The sequence below is a fragment of the Balaenoptera borealis genome (genome assembly GCF_965194805.1).
Source record: "Balaenoptera borealis genome assembly, chromosome: 2".
In the NCBI taxonomy this organism is placed as follows: domain Eukaryota; kingdom Metazoa; phylum Chordata; class Mammalia; order Artiodactyla; family Balaenopteridae; genus Balaenoptera; species Balaenoptera borealis.
The window spans coordinates 79,914,209-79,927,428 of record NC_138867.1 but is presented as its reverse complement, the minus strand read 5'-3'; the positions used below and the strand labels follow the sequence as shown (position 1 = coordinate 79,927,428).

Sequence of the window (13,220 nt, the reverse complement as noted above, 5' to 3'; positions counted from 1 at the left end):
TCCGGTCCACGGAAGTGCCCTGTAAGAGCACCGGCCCACTCCTTAAGCCCCAAACCTCCGCTGCACCGAAGGCTAATCAATGAAAAACCAAACCAAACCAAACCAAAAAAACCCTCCAGAGATACACGCAGGGGAAATGATCTGTATTCCTAAAGGGGTGCTCCGCCCCGCCTGGGCCCCCAGCAGTGCAACCCTGCGGCTTCCCTTGCTGCCGCACTGTTTTGTGAACTCCTGTCTTGGGAACAGCGATGTCTGCTCGTCCCCACTACCGGGCTTCCCCTTGCCCAGCTACCGCCTCGGCCTGGGGCGCCCCTGCGCCTGCCGAGGCTCGACCCCGCGCCCTGCGCTTCTGCGTGCAGCTCCGGCTCCACTTTCACTTTCGGTCCCGGGGCGGCCAAGGCAGGCAGCAGCGGCATGGTCCCCGAGCCACAGGTACAGCGCTACCGTCCCCAGTGCGCCCCGCGGGGAGGGGGCTGCGTGGTTGGGGAAGGGCGGGGCCCAGGCATCCTCCCTGTGCTGGGGAGGCCTGGAGTCTGGGGCGCGGGGAGGAAGAGAACCAGGGGGCTGCGAAGTGGGGCTGGGGGGGAGTCGTGGGGCTGGGGATCATGTCCGCGGGGAGGGCGGCGGGGTTGGCGCGGGCCCAGCCCTGCTCGCGTCCTTGTCCCTCTTTTCCACTGGGAGAGGGACAGGGGCGCAGGGCTGGTGCGCCTGCCCCACGCGCTCCCCGGGCTGTGCCACTTCCCGGCCGGGACGCGGGAGCCTCCTTCTGCGCTCCTCCTAGAGGCTGCGTTCCTGCCCGCCGCGTCCACCGGACTGCCGAGTAGGGCCGAGTGAACTGGTGGGTGGATTGAGGGTTTAGGCCGAGGAGGGCACCTTGCAGATAATAGTCAGAGAAACATACGTGGCTTTGGTTACTTGCAGGCGCGGGGGTGTTTTGGGAACATTAGTTAAGTGTCCTCAAGATCAATTCTCTCCCTTCTTCTGTTCTTGTTGTCAGTAGTTGTCTGTCCTCACTTCTCTCTGGCTCAGCCTGGGTTTATCGAGTTAAAACACTACTGTTTGAGCAAATTAAAATTCCCTCTCTGGGTGTCTTACACGCCTGGTGGGCCTGCAAGTTAATTTCATGAGGAAGGAGAAGTGCAGACACTTCCTTACCTTTTTCATGGAGGTTCTTTGTGAGAGGTTCAGAAAGAAATGCTCTGTTTTCTACTGAATCCCCAGAGTATTTGCTCTCAATTCAGGACGTAGTTGACAACTTAAAAAAACAAAACAAAACTTAAAAAAATTGGCCAGGGTTGTCTCTTTTTCCACGGAGTTGGAATTGTTCTGATATGTAGCACATTTTCAGGTGGACCTAAATAGATAAATTCTAATATGTTAAAAAATTGAACTGATTCAACATTTTTATTATTTACCAGCAGTGACAAGCTGTTATCAATGCTTGTTAATTTCATTGTTCAGAGCATTTTGGAAGAAGGTCCATTACCTCTTGATGATGGATTTCACATTCCATAGTGTCCCAATGAAGGGAAGGATGAGATAGCCCAGGACCGGTTGCCCCTGACTTCCTGTGTAAGTGGGAAAAGTCAGAATCACCAAAGGCAGTAAGGTTCCTAAAGTATCTTGAACTCTTTCTGGCTGTGAAGTAAAGTTAGGTACTCTGTTACTGCTGCACTTTTATCCACAACATTGTGAAAGAAGCTTTTAGTAAGATCAGATGCCAAAGGAAGGTACTTTTTAAAACTTTAAAGGAGTACAGTGAAGTACAGGCAATTCCTTTAAAACCCTTATCTCTGTGCCCTCAATCTGTGTATATTTAACTGCCTTCTTGATAAATCCCCTTGGATACCTCATAGACAGCACAAATTAAACATATTAAAAAATGAACCCTTCATTCCCTCTTCTCCCTTTTAAATCTCTTCCACCTCTGGCCTTCTCCATTTCAATAAAGGGTACCTATGACTACCCAGAAGTTCATTGTAGAAACCTGGCAGCCATCCTCATAAATCTGTCCTTTCCCTCACTCCCTACTTCTAATCCACCCTAAATATAGATGTTGAATCCATCCATCTCTCTGTCTCCACCCGCTCCCCCCCCCTCCAGTTCTTTCTGTTGACACCATCCGAGTATGAACCACTCTCTTATTTTGTCTAGACTACTTTCTAACTGGTCTCTTGGCCTTCACTCTTACTTCTTCCCAGTCTTCCACTCTCCACACAGCAACAAGGGTGATTTTCTTTAGGTGTGAACTGGATCCTAGCTAGATCTCCTAGCTCAAATCCCAGTGGTTTCTCATTGCCCTTAGGATAGGATCCAAAATCCTTAAGATGCCTAGAAGGTTTGTGGTGGTCTGGCCCCTGCCCACCTCTCCAGGTGCCTCTTTCTGCCACATGCTGGGCTTCAGTTTCACTGACTTTATAAATAACTAGCACTCTCTACTGCCCCTGAGCTTGCAAGTATGTGTGCTGTTCCCTCTGTTTGCAAAACTCTGTCTCCCTCTTTCCTCAGCTAACTTGAATTTGTCCTTTAAATCTCAGCTAAACATCTCAGAGAGCCCTCAGTGTACATCAGTCTGCTCTGTTACTCTCTTTCAGTATGTGTGTTGCTTTTTTCTTCATAGCTAATCATGGTTGGTAACTATCTATGTGTGTATTTGTGTAAATTTGTTAAAAGTCACCCCACCCCCACTATATGCTCTTTGAGGTCAGGGACCTGTGCTGTCTTGCACTGCCCCGCAAAACCCTCGCACATAATAGACCCTCAATAAATATCTGTGGAATGAGTAATTGAACATATTTTAACTTAATTTTCACAACAATCCTGTGAGAGAGGTGTTATCTCGTTTTACACACGAAGAAAATGGAACCAAGATTCAACAACCTGCCCAAGGTCATAGTAGGTGGCAGAGCAAGAACTCAAAGCCAGATTTTCTTTTCTGACTGTAAACCTAATATATATATTGCTGATATAGCAATAATTATATATGTATGTATGAATTACAACATTTTTGCTGTCTGTATCACATGTTCCATTTTGGTTTCCTGGCACTGCATCCTCTCTGAGACACAGCCATCATCTCTTTGGCTCCCTCCTCTCTTGGACCCAACACTGCAAGGCCTTTGCTATGAGGTGCCACCACCAACCCCTTAAGCAGCCCGTGGGCCTTGCTGTCAGCTCAGAACCAGTTGGAATTTTTAGATCTCTTGGGCTGCTGGAGAACCCTTGAGGACTCCCAGAGCCCTTGCATGCCTGAACCTGCCACCTTCACCGTGCTCTCTGCCATCTTGGGGCGCAGGCCACACTTACTAAGCTACTGCCATCAGAAGTTCCAAATGGAAGCATCACACAAGTTCTTTCTACCTCTGGCCCCTCAACTTCAAGGGAGATCCATCATTCTGCCCTGGGATTCTGCCTGAGGAGGTAGGGGCAGGAGCTCTTTACTATTTTGGTGTTTAAACTTTATTCTTCTCTTCCAAATCACTTCAATCCTCCATGGCTGGAAGCATCCTTTAGTTGGTTCCTAGACAACAAAAAACAAAAAACCCCAAGAAACACAAAAACAAAAACCCCTGTTCTTCCTGTTCACATTTCTTTTCTGTCTCATTTGGGTGGTGCCTTTTGAACTGGGATTATGGTGTCTCCATGGTTGACTGTCTCTACGGTGCTGACATCCTTTCTGTTTAGCCTGCAGATCTACTCTGTGGGGAAGCGAGAGGTAAGTACCTGTAGCAGAATGGAGAGTGAAGGGTGGGGATAGCACATCAGTCATTCCCCTGAAGTAGTGTTCCCCACATAGGGATCAAGGGATAAGACCATGGCTTGGCAAGGATTATCTAGGAGGTTCCTCAATCTGGCACTTCAGTAGAATTTCTGGGAAGTTTAAAAAAAATTATGATGCCCTGACCTAGGGACCCAAGCATCAGTCGTTATTTTAAGAGCTTCCTAGATGACATTAATATGCAGCCAAAGTTGAGAACCACTAACATAGAGGAAGAATCCAGTGTACCACCATCATTTCAATAACCTGAGCTCACCTGACAGGATCCCCTCCTGGCCAACTGCTATTAGAGAGGCAGCTTTGTCTAAGAGAGAGAAAAAAGTATGCTTGGTTCTCTGGGCATGGATTGCCAACTCCCTTAAAATTCGCATTCCTTTTATGTCCCATGGCCTTTAAAATAAAGTGCAAAATATGGTCTGCATCATGCCTCCTGGTGTGCTTTGAGTGTAACCTTAGAGTCACCCCCCTCCTTGCCTTGTGAATAATTATTCTCCAGCAAGTTCTCCTGGGGTTCGCTTCTGTCCACATTGATTGCCCGAACAGCCCTATCCTTTCTCCTTTTGTGCTGTAGCTCCTACTCTGGCTTGCTCCACCTGCAGTGCTTCTGATGCCCTCCCTTCACTTCCAAATCCAACCCGTCCTTCCAAACCACTCTCAATGCTGCTCTTGCATGAAGGCATCTCAGCATCACTCTGCAGCCAAAGTCACTCTCTCCCTTTGGAAATACCATTCCATTCTCCCTCAGCTCTCTTTTCTTCTTCTTCCTTTTTGTTTTTGAATTTTTTTTTTTTTTTGGCCACGCTATGCGGCATGTGGGATCTTAGTTCCCTGACCAGGGATCAAACCCATGCCCCCTGCAGTGGAAACGTGGAGTCTTAACCACTGGACTGCCAGGGAAGTCCCTATTATTATTTTTAAAGCACTCCACACTTTGTTGTGTTTTACTCTTTGTGTATATATGTTTTCTGCCCTTCCAGATTTTGAAGTCCTTGATTATGGGATTTGTGTCTTGTATATTCTTATATCCCACACGGTACTCAGCACACAGCCTTGTAGGTAGCAGGCATGCAACACTTATTTGTTGGATAGAGTGTAAGAGAGAAACCAGGGGATTGTCACAAACTATCATGAAAAGCCACTCTAAAGTCTTCCCTGGCTAAATAGATACTAAATGAGCTTTTGGCAGGACAGTGTGACAAAGATGCCAGTATTATGAAGGCTTACTGTTACAACTACTTGCCTTTCCCCCCGCCTTGCTACTGAGCATATATGTTTCCTTCTTATACTTCCTGTGTTTTAAGAACTCTCTGCGTTGTAAGCTTAGTGGGAAGCAAGGCCTGTCTCCCGCTGAGGAAGCTGTAAGCCCAGATTCTTGCTCTCTCCACCTCCCAGCCTGGTAGTGTAGACACCTCGCTTCTGCTGAAACAACAAAACGTTGCAGGGGCAGTGGAGACCTCACTGTACTGGTGGCTGCAGGGGTGTCAGAATCTAATCTCTAGGCAGTAGGGTGGCTTCTTCTAAGGTCCAGTGTGGGTAGGGGGTGGTCACCTGATCAGATGTTTCTCTGATGTGGTTCTGGCTGCCCATTTTTTGCCTGTTTTATGAGCCTGGTTTCCCAAATGACCTGGCAACCCTGTGACCCATTCAGTGAGCTACTCAGGATCCTCAGCCAGAGCTTGTTCTTACTTTCAACAGAGAACCCTGACTGATAAGAGTTAATTTAAACTTTGAAAGCCAAATGATGCTTTTCAGTAGGTGTTAGTGATTGTTGCTAACCATAAACCTCTTTCTTCTTATGAATCATTAACATAGGGAAGGTAATTTTACTTTCAGGAAAAGACCTGGTACTTTTGAAAGTTTGTATCTGTATCTGTTCATTCTGGATGGATACATTCTGAAATTATGCTGTCTTGATAATATTTTAGTGACTCTTTTTTTTTTTTCTTTTACACCTTTGTGCCACTAGGCAGTTCAAGCAAGATGATATCTCTGTCCATCAAACGGCCCCTTGTGACCATGTCCTTTCTGCTTTCATCACTGTTGATGCTCTTAACTGTGGCAACTCCATCCTGGTGTCAGAGGAGTGAAACGACATCTCCAAAGGCTAGTAACAGGGCACCATTTCCTTGGAATAAAATGCGACTTCCTGAGCACATCACCCCAGTTCATTACGATCTCGTGATTCATGCCAACCTCACCACTCTGACTTTCGGGGGAACCACGGAAATAGAAATCACAGCCAGCAAGCCCACCAGTACCATCGTCCTGCATAGTCACCACCTGCAAATATCTAAGGCCGCCCTGAGGAAGGGAGCTGGTGAGAGGCAGTCTGAAGAGCTGCTGAGAGTCCTGGAATACCCGCCTCAGGAGCAAATCGCACTCCTGGCTCCTGAGCCCCTGGTGGTTGGGCTCCCATACACCATTGTCATTGACTATGCTGGCAATCTTTCTGAGAGTTTCCATGGATTTTATAAAAGCACCTACAGAACCAAGGAAGGGGAAGTGAGGTATTTTTTGTCTCTCTCTCTTTGTTTTTAAAAGGTTCAAGTGCTACCCACACTAAATTTATTACTTCAGGTGGATTGTCTTTTAAAATTCCCTTGATTGTTGAATTCTTTCTTTGGTTTTGTTTTGCATCTCTTTGTAGATTTAAAAATGGCTCATAGTTTTTCCCCTGTTTTTTGGGATCTCCTTTTTCATTCTGTTTTAACCAGTTTTCTTTCCTCCAGCTCTATCAGAGGGAATACCTATTTGTTTATTTAATTAGATTTCTGGCATATAATAAATATTTTAAATTCTCTTGGCCTATGTACTAGTTTCCAAGGGTTGCTTTAACAAAGTGCATAAACTGGGTGGCATAAAGCAATAGAAGTTTTTTCTCTCACAGTTCTGGAGGCCGGAAGTCCAAAATCAAGGCGTCAGGAAGCCTACGCTCTCTCTGAGTCTCTGAGTCCCTCCTTGCCTCTTCCTAGCTTGTGGTGCCATCAGTCTTTGACATTCCTTGGCTTTGCAGCGACATCAGTCCAGTCTCTGCCTGCCTGTCACATGGCCATTCTCCAAATTTCCCTCTTCTTATAAGGACACCAATTCTGTTGGATTAGGGCCCAACCTGATGGCCTCATCTGAACTTGATTACATCTGTAAAGACCCTATTTCTATATAAAGTTACACAGATATTAGGTAATAAGACTTCAATGTATCTTTTTGGGGGGACACAATTCAACCCATATAGCCAATTAGAGGAAATATTAATATTTTTGTCTCAGTGAAAACTTTTTCAGGGATCCTCTCCTGCCTTGCTTTAGTTCTGTTTTTAATAAAATATGTTGGGAGATTTTATGCTCAATTTTAAAATCAAATTTCATTTGTTAGTAGATTATACTAACTTACTTTCGGATTTCATATTATTTTTTTGAGGTAAAAGAAGTCAGATACTACCAAAAAGAATTTTTAAAAAAGTAAAATGTACCCTCATTATAGCCTCTAGAGATAACTACTGCTTCTATTTTAGGGGAATATCCTTTAGACTTTTTTCTGGATATGCATACACATTATTTTATGTAAATGGAGCCATGTTATATTTTCTGTTTCACGAGGGAGTTTTTTAATATTTTGAGGAGATGTATTTTACACAGATGACTATCCCTATACATCATTTTAACGACTTTATTAAAATGTATGTTTGTGTGTTGATTTATTTAACTAATCCCCGATGGGTGGAAATTAGGTTGTTTCCAACTTTTGGGCATCAGCAATAATTTGACAAGCATCTTCGTAAATCATTTCTTCAGAATAAATGCCTAGAAGTAAAATTGCTAAGTCAAAGGGTCAATAAACTTTTGATATCCCTTGCCATATTCCTCACTAATACTGTGTATTGGCAATCCTTTTAGAGCCAAAACGCCAACGGATTTTTCCCTTTAATTTATTACATCGATCATTAAGGAAGCTGTGCAGCTTTGGATGTGTTTATTGACTATTTGTAGGTTCTTCTTTTGTGAGTTGCTGATTTATGACCTCTGCCTGCTATTCCACTTGGTTGCTGGGTATAATTCTTACATATTTTTAAGAGCTCATTATCTGTTCAGGTTATTAACCTTTTGTCAAATACCTTTCAATCAATTTTCCTTGTTTTTTTTTTGCTTGTCTTTTAGTTTATGATAGCTTTTGTCATATAAAAATTTTTTTAATAGTGAGATTCATCAAGATTATGATAACTTTAGGAATTAAAAAATGATCACACACCTAACTGACAGTCCCTGGCGCTTCATGGTGCATTTTTATTTCCCTTGTCGTAATTTTAGGATACTTGCATCAACACAGTTTGAACCGACTGCAGCCAGAATGGCCTTTCCCTGCTTTGATGAACCTGCTTTCAAAGCGAGTTTTTCAATCAAGATCAGAAGGGAACCAAGACACCTCGCCATCTCCAACATGCCACTGGTGAGTCTAAACTCCTGTGTATCTACTCACAAGAAAAGTCCATTGATTCACTGTGATTTGTATTACCTCACTGACAGTTAACATTCAGGTTGCCTGTTTTGTTTGTTTTATTGTCTACAGATAGCTAACTTTTCTATTTCATTTCCAACCTATGCTTTTGGTTCAAGTAACAATTTATTTATAGTCAAAGAAAAAAATTGTCCCTAAAAACATGCAAAATTTAGGTAAGAGTGACATTGCAGGTGCAGTGTTGATGGGAGGGAAACTTTATAGAGAATTCAGGTCAGGTTAACTGAGAGTGCCCTTCACAAAGCACTTTCACTTTTATTTTCTCATATGCTCTTTTAAAAGGATTTTAAAGGGAATGCTTTGTCGAATAAGGCCATGTTTCTATGATATAGTTATTTTCTATAATTTCTATATACTATATTACTAATATTAGCTATGCAATTTGTAACTATGGCACAAAGTTGGTCAGGTGGAAAAAGAAAAAAAAGTAATCTTTTAAGAATATTATGGTAGTAAAGGTAAGTCATGATAGCTAGCTCAGTTCCCAGTTCCAAAGCAGATGTGGACAGTTTTCCCTCTGATTCTTATTTCTTTATTTTATTTTATTTTTTTTCTTTTCCATTATGGTTTATTACAGGATATTGAATATAGCTCCCTGTGCTATACAATAGGACCTTGCTGTTTAAATATTCTATATATAATAGTTTGCATCTGCTAGTCCAAAACCCCTCTGACTTTTAAAAGTGGTGAGGAGAAGATGACCTCGCCAAATGAATAAAATTACTTAGTAAGTGCCGTTATCCTATGATTCTGGTAGCACTGGGAAAGCATAAGCTGAGCTGTCATTCTACCCCTGATGCATACCAACTGCAGAAGCACACACACCCTTTGTTCAGAGAAGCTCACTGTGGATGAGATTCAGGGTGGAATAGGCTTTGCCCGGAGTCCAGAAGGGTATCACGCCTCATCCCTGTGCTGACTGGGGAGGCATTAGCTTTGCATGAAGGGACTCACAGAGCCACAAGCCAACCTCTAGTACAGTATTTCTCAACCTTTAGAACTCTATATTGCTCGCTGAATCCCTTAAGGATCCCTTTAAAGGGATTCTGACATTCCCTCCTAGAAGGCTGTATAAAAAGCAGACTTTCGTGAATCCTTACCAGCCAAGAACTTTTGTCTCTCTCCCCACTGAATTTGTATATAGAAAGATAAGAAACAGTTATGCCATTTTCCTAATATAAATTTGAGATAGAGAAAATCCTTTTTCAAATTATAGTTCCCTCCCCAAATATGGTATTGCTCCCTGGGATGGGAGTGAGTTCTCTAATTAGAGAATTACAGCTTAAGGAGAAAAAAGGAACAGGGGTGGTTTGGAAATGAGGGACAGACTGACCCACTAAACAAGATTGGTGGAGATTTTGTAGGCTTGCAGGGGGAAGGCAAGAGCCCCAAGGCTCCACAAAGACACTGGAGTCTAAATCCATGGACGTCCGGGACCCACTTGTTGAGGATCAGAAAATCTAATGTAATCTTGCTCCTGGACGAGAAAGCTCTTCCCTTGGCAGAAATCTAACAGGGTGGCCTGAACTCAAGATGCAGACTTGGGGTTGAGGGGAAGGACAGTGGGGTCTCAAAGGATCTTCTTGGAGGCTAGAAAAGCACATACACCTTTGGAACACCGAAGTGTTTGGGGCAGGAGTTAATCACATCTAAATTTCTATTCTTGGCATTGTGCTAATAATTAAAACAATGTCAAGAATAGAAATTATTGTTAGGGGTAGGTTGAAGGCATTTTAAAAACAAAGGTAATTTCGGGTCCTTCAAGAGTAAACCTAGGTTGGCTATCAGAGTTAGGGTTTGAATGACCAAAGGGTGACCAGCAGGCACCATAGCTTGTGGCTGGTGGGTACTAAAAAGAAGGATGAGGTGGGGCTTCCCTGGTGGCAGTGGTTAAGAATCCGCCTGCCAGTGCAGGGGACACGGGTTCGAGCCCTGGTCCAGGAAGATCCCACATGCTGCGGAGCAACTAAGCCCGTGTGCCACAACTACTGAGCCTGCGCTCTAGAGCCCGTGAGCCACAACTACTGAAGCCCGCGTGCCACAGCTACTGAAACCCGCACGCCTAGAGCCTGTGCTACGCAACAAGAGAAGCCACCGCAATGAGAAGCCCGCACACCGCAATAAAGAGTAGCCCCTGCTCGGCGCAACTAGAGAAAGCCCGTGCGCGGTAACAAAGACCCAACGCAGCCAAAAATAAATAAATAAATTAAAAAAAAAAAAAAAAAAGAAGAAGGATAAGGGGGCAGAGAAACAGAGGTAGAAATAAGATTACAGGAAAAATGCATGTGTTAACATGGAATTTCTCATATTAGTTCTGGCTGGTCTTCTCTCCAGGGTCCTGCCCAGTGCTTTCTGTTGGCTGAGGCATTATACTTTCTTCTCTGGAAGCCGACATCTTAGACTGTACCTTTATCACCCCAACCCTACTCTGCAAGGCTGCTCCCTGATTGCATTGAAAAACTGATTCCAATGAAGCAAATCAGAGTTTGGAGGAGGCTTTGCAGGGTCAGGCCCAGGCATGGGTTACTTTCAACTGTTTAGGAAAGTAGAAGCTCTTTTTAGGTTGTCCTCGGTGACCCCTATCAGACACTGCATTTCCAGATCATTCTCATACCTTGTATTTAAGTGAGCTACATCTTGGCAAAGCCAGAAATCTCAGTTTTGCTTTGTCTCACCCATGTTATCAATCCTCATGTGCCAAATATGAGTTAGTTTGTGATTATCTGGATTATTTAAAAGAAATTAAGTGATGATGGTTGTATAACTGTGAATATAATAAAAACCACTCAATTGTATACTTTAAAATGGTGAACTTTATGGTGTATGAATTATATCTCAATTAAAAAATAAATGGAGTAGAATGGTTTGGCCTTGATGTCTAAATTATAATCAGATATCAGAAAGAGATATTTTAAAATAATTATACAAATGTCATGTCGTATACTTTCAGTATGTCTGAGAGTTAGGAAACTTCTCTTTATAAAATGTTTTCAATGTCTTGGGTAATTGTATTTGATGATTTCAGTTATTCTGATTTTAGGTTAAATCTGTGACTGTTGCTGAAGGACTCGTAGAAGACCATTTTGATGTGACTGTGAAGATGAGCACCTACCTGGTGGCCTTCATTGTTTCAGATTTTAAGTCTGTCAGCAAGATGACCAAAAGTGGCGTCAAGGTGAACCTGCGATTGTCACATAGGGTGACCAGCTTGTCCTAGCCTGCCTGGGACTGTCCTGGTTTTAAAACTGGAAGTCCTGCATCCTAAGAATCCCCTCAGTCTTGGGCAAACCAGTTGGTTGGTCATCCCGTTGTCTCAGATACTCATATTTACAGTGGGGTTCTAATAGCAAAAACATGTGGTGAGGCCTGGCCTGGCCTGGGTCATGGTCCTGGCTCCACCACTAACTGACTTTCTGCTCCCTTTTGCCCTGCTCCCCTTGGAAGTTAGCTTATACTTCTTTAAAATGTGTAAGTTGGACTAGATCCTGCAATGGTTTCTAAGGTTGCTCCTGTGCATAACATCATGCAGTTTGGAAGTGAATGTCACTGACTACCTGAGCGGGGGTTTCTAACCATGGGAAGGAAGTAAGATAGAGCAGTCTGCTTGGATTATTAAATGGCTCTGGGGAGAGCATTTGGGCCCGGGAATACTGGAGTACTAGAGAAAAAGATCTTGTTTCAAGGAGCACTTGCCACTTGGGGGTACCATTGTGTAGTGAACAACCTACTCAATTGTATGCTGTGGCTCTGAATGCAAATAAGATTTTTGGAGAGGAGGGATGGGACACTTTATTTGAAGTTACCTTATTTATTTAAATAGGGGTACATTTCCCACCTTGGACAGGCTTGGGACTTTGTCTCCTATCCCCCGAGTTCTTTAATGCCATGAAAACCCAAGTTCAAGTCCATCTGTACTAGGCCAGTGTCCTCAGGGCAAAAGCTGGCTGCAGTGCTCTGCTGACTTCTCAGGGTTCTACTGTCCCTTCATTTTTGGCAACTAAGTCGGCTTTACTTTTTCACTCTCTCCTGTAAACATTTAAAAAGACATGTTTGTATTTGTTATCCAGCGTTTGTTGTAGTTTTCAGAAGGGGGGTTGATCAGGAACAGTCAGCATTAATATAAGAAATGGAACTTCCAACTGTCTTCCTTAATATTGGCAACCATATCCCACAATATGAAGCTGTTAATGTCAGTCTTCTAGAGAAGCCACTGTGGCATTTGGATAACTTTCGTATACCTTTCTCTTCAGGTTTCCGTATATGCTGTTCCAGACAAGATAAATCAGGCAGATTATGCACTGGATGCCGCGGTGACTCTTCTAGAATTTTATGAGGATTATTTCAGCATTCCATATCCCTTATCCAAACAAGGTATAGATTTGGCACAGATGTTACAAAGTGTGGCATTTACTGACCCCAGCAGTAGATTATATCCTCCTAATTGGCATCTCCCTCCTCAGCTCGGCAGGCCCTCAAGTCTTTAAAACCTGGCAGGTTCCTGAGGCACATGGCATGGAGAAAATTTTGCCTTCTGACTTTAAATTTTAATTTTTTAAAAATAAATTTATTTATTTATTTATTTTTGGCTGCGTTGGGTCTTCGTTGCTATGCGCAGGCTTTCTTTAGTTGCAGTGAACGGGGGCTACTCCTCGTTATGGTGCACAGGCTTCTTATTGCGGTGGCTTCTCTTGTTGCAGAGCACAGGCTCTAGGTGTGCGGGCTTCAGTAGTTGTGGCACGCAGGCTTCAGTAGCTGTGGCTCGCAGGCTTCAGTAGCTGTGGCTCGCAGGCTCTAGAGCGCAGGCTCAGTAGTCGTGGTGCACGGGCTTAGCTGCTCCACGGCATGTGGGATCTTCCCAGACCAGGGCTTGAACCCGTGTCCCCTGCATTGGCAGGTGGATTCTTAACCACTGCACCACCAGGGAAGTCCT

The 13,220-nt window shown here is 43.8% G+C and overlaps 1 protein-coding gene across 8 annotated transcripts in view; it reads left to right on the top strand.

Moving 5' to 3' along the window:
• Positions 1–13,220, top strand: part of ERAP1 (endoplasmic reticulum aminopeptidase 1) — a 120,806-nt gene that overhangs the window by 87,845 nt on the left and 19,741 nt on the right. For 3 of the 8 annotated variants that reach the window (XM_082375552.1, XM_082375551.1, XM_082375548.1), the window contains 4 exons: positions 5,745–6,285; positions 8,083–8,221; positions 11,331–11,465; positions 12,541–12,661. In XM_082375552.1, the coding sequence (XP_082231678.1) occupies positions 5,745–6,285; positions 8,083–8,221; positions 11,331–11,465; positions 12,541–12,661 (936 nt within the window). Of the gene's footprint in view, positions 1–101; positions 433–630; positions 3,421–3,684; positions 3,716–5,744; positions 6,286–8,082; positions 8,222–11,330; positions 11,466–12,540; positions 12,662–13,220 lie in introns of those variants that run through there. The other 5 variants (XM_082375553.1, XM_082375550.1, XM_082375554.1 and 2 more) reach the window with 5 other exon arrangements.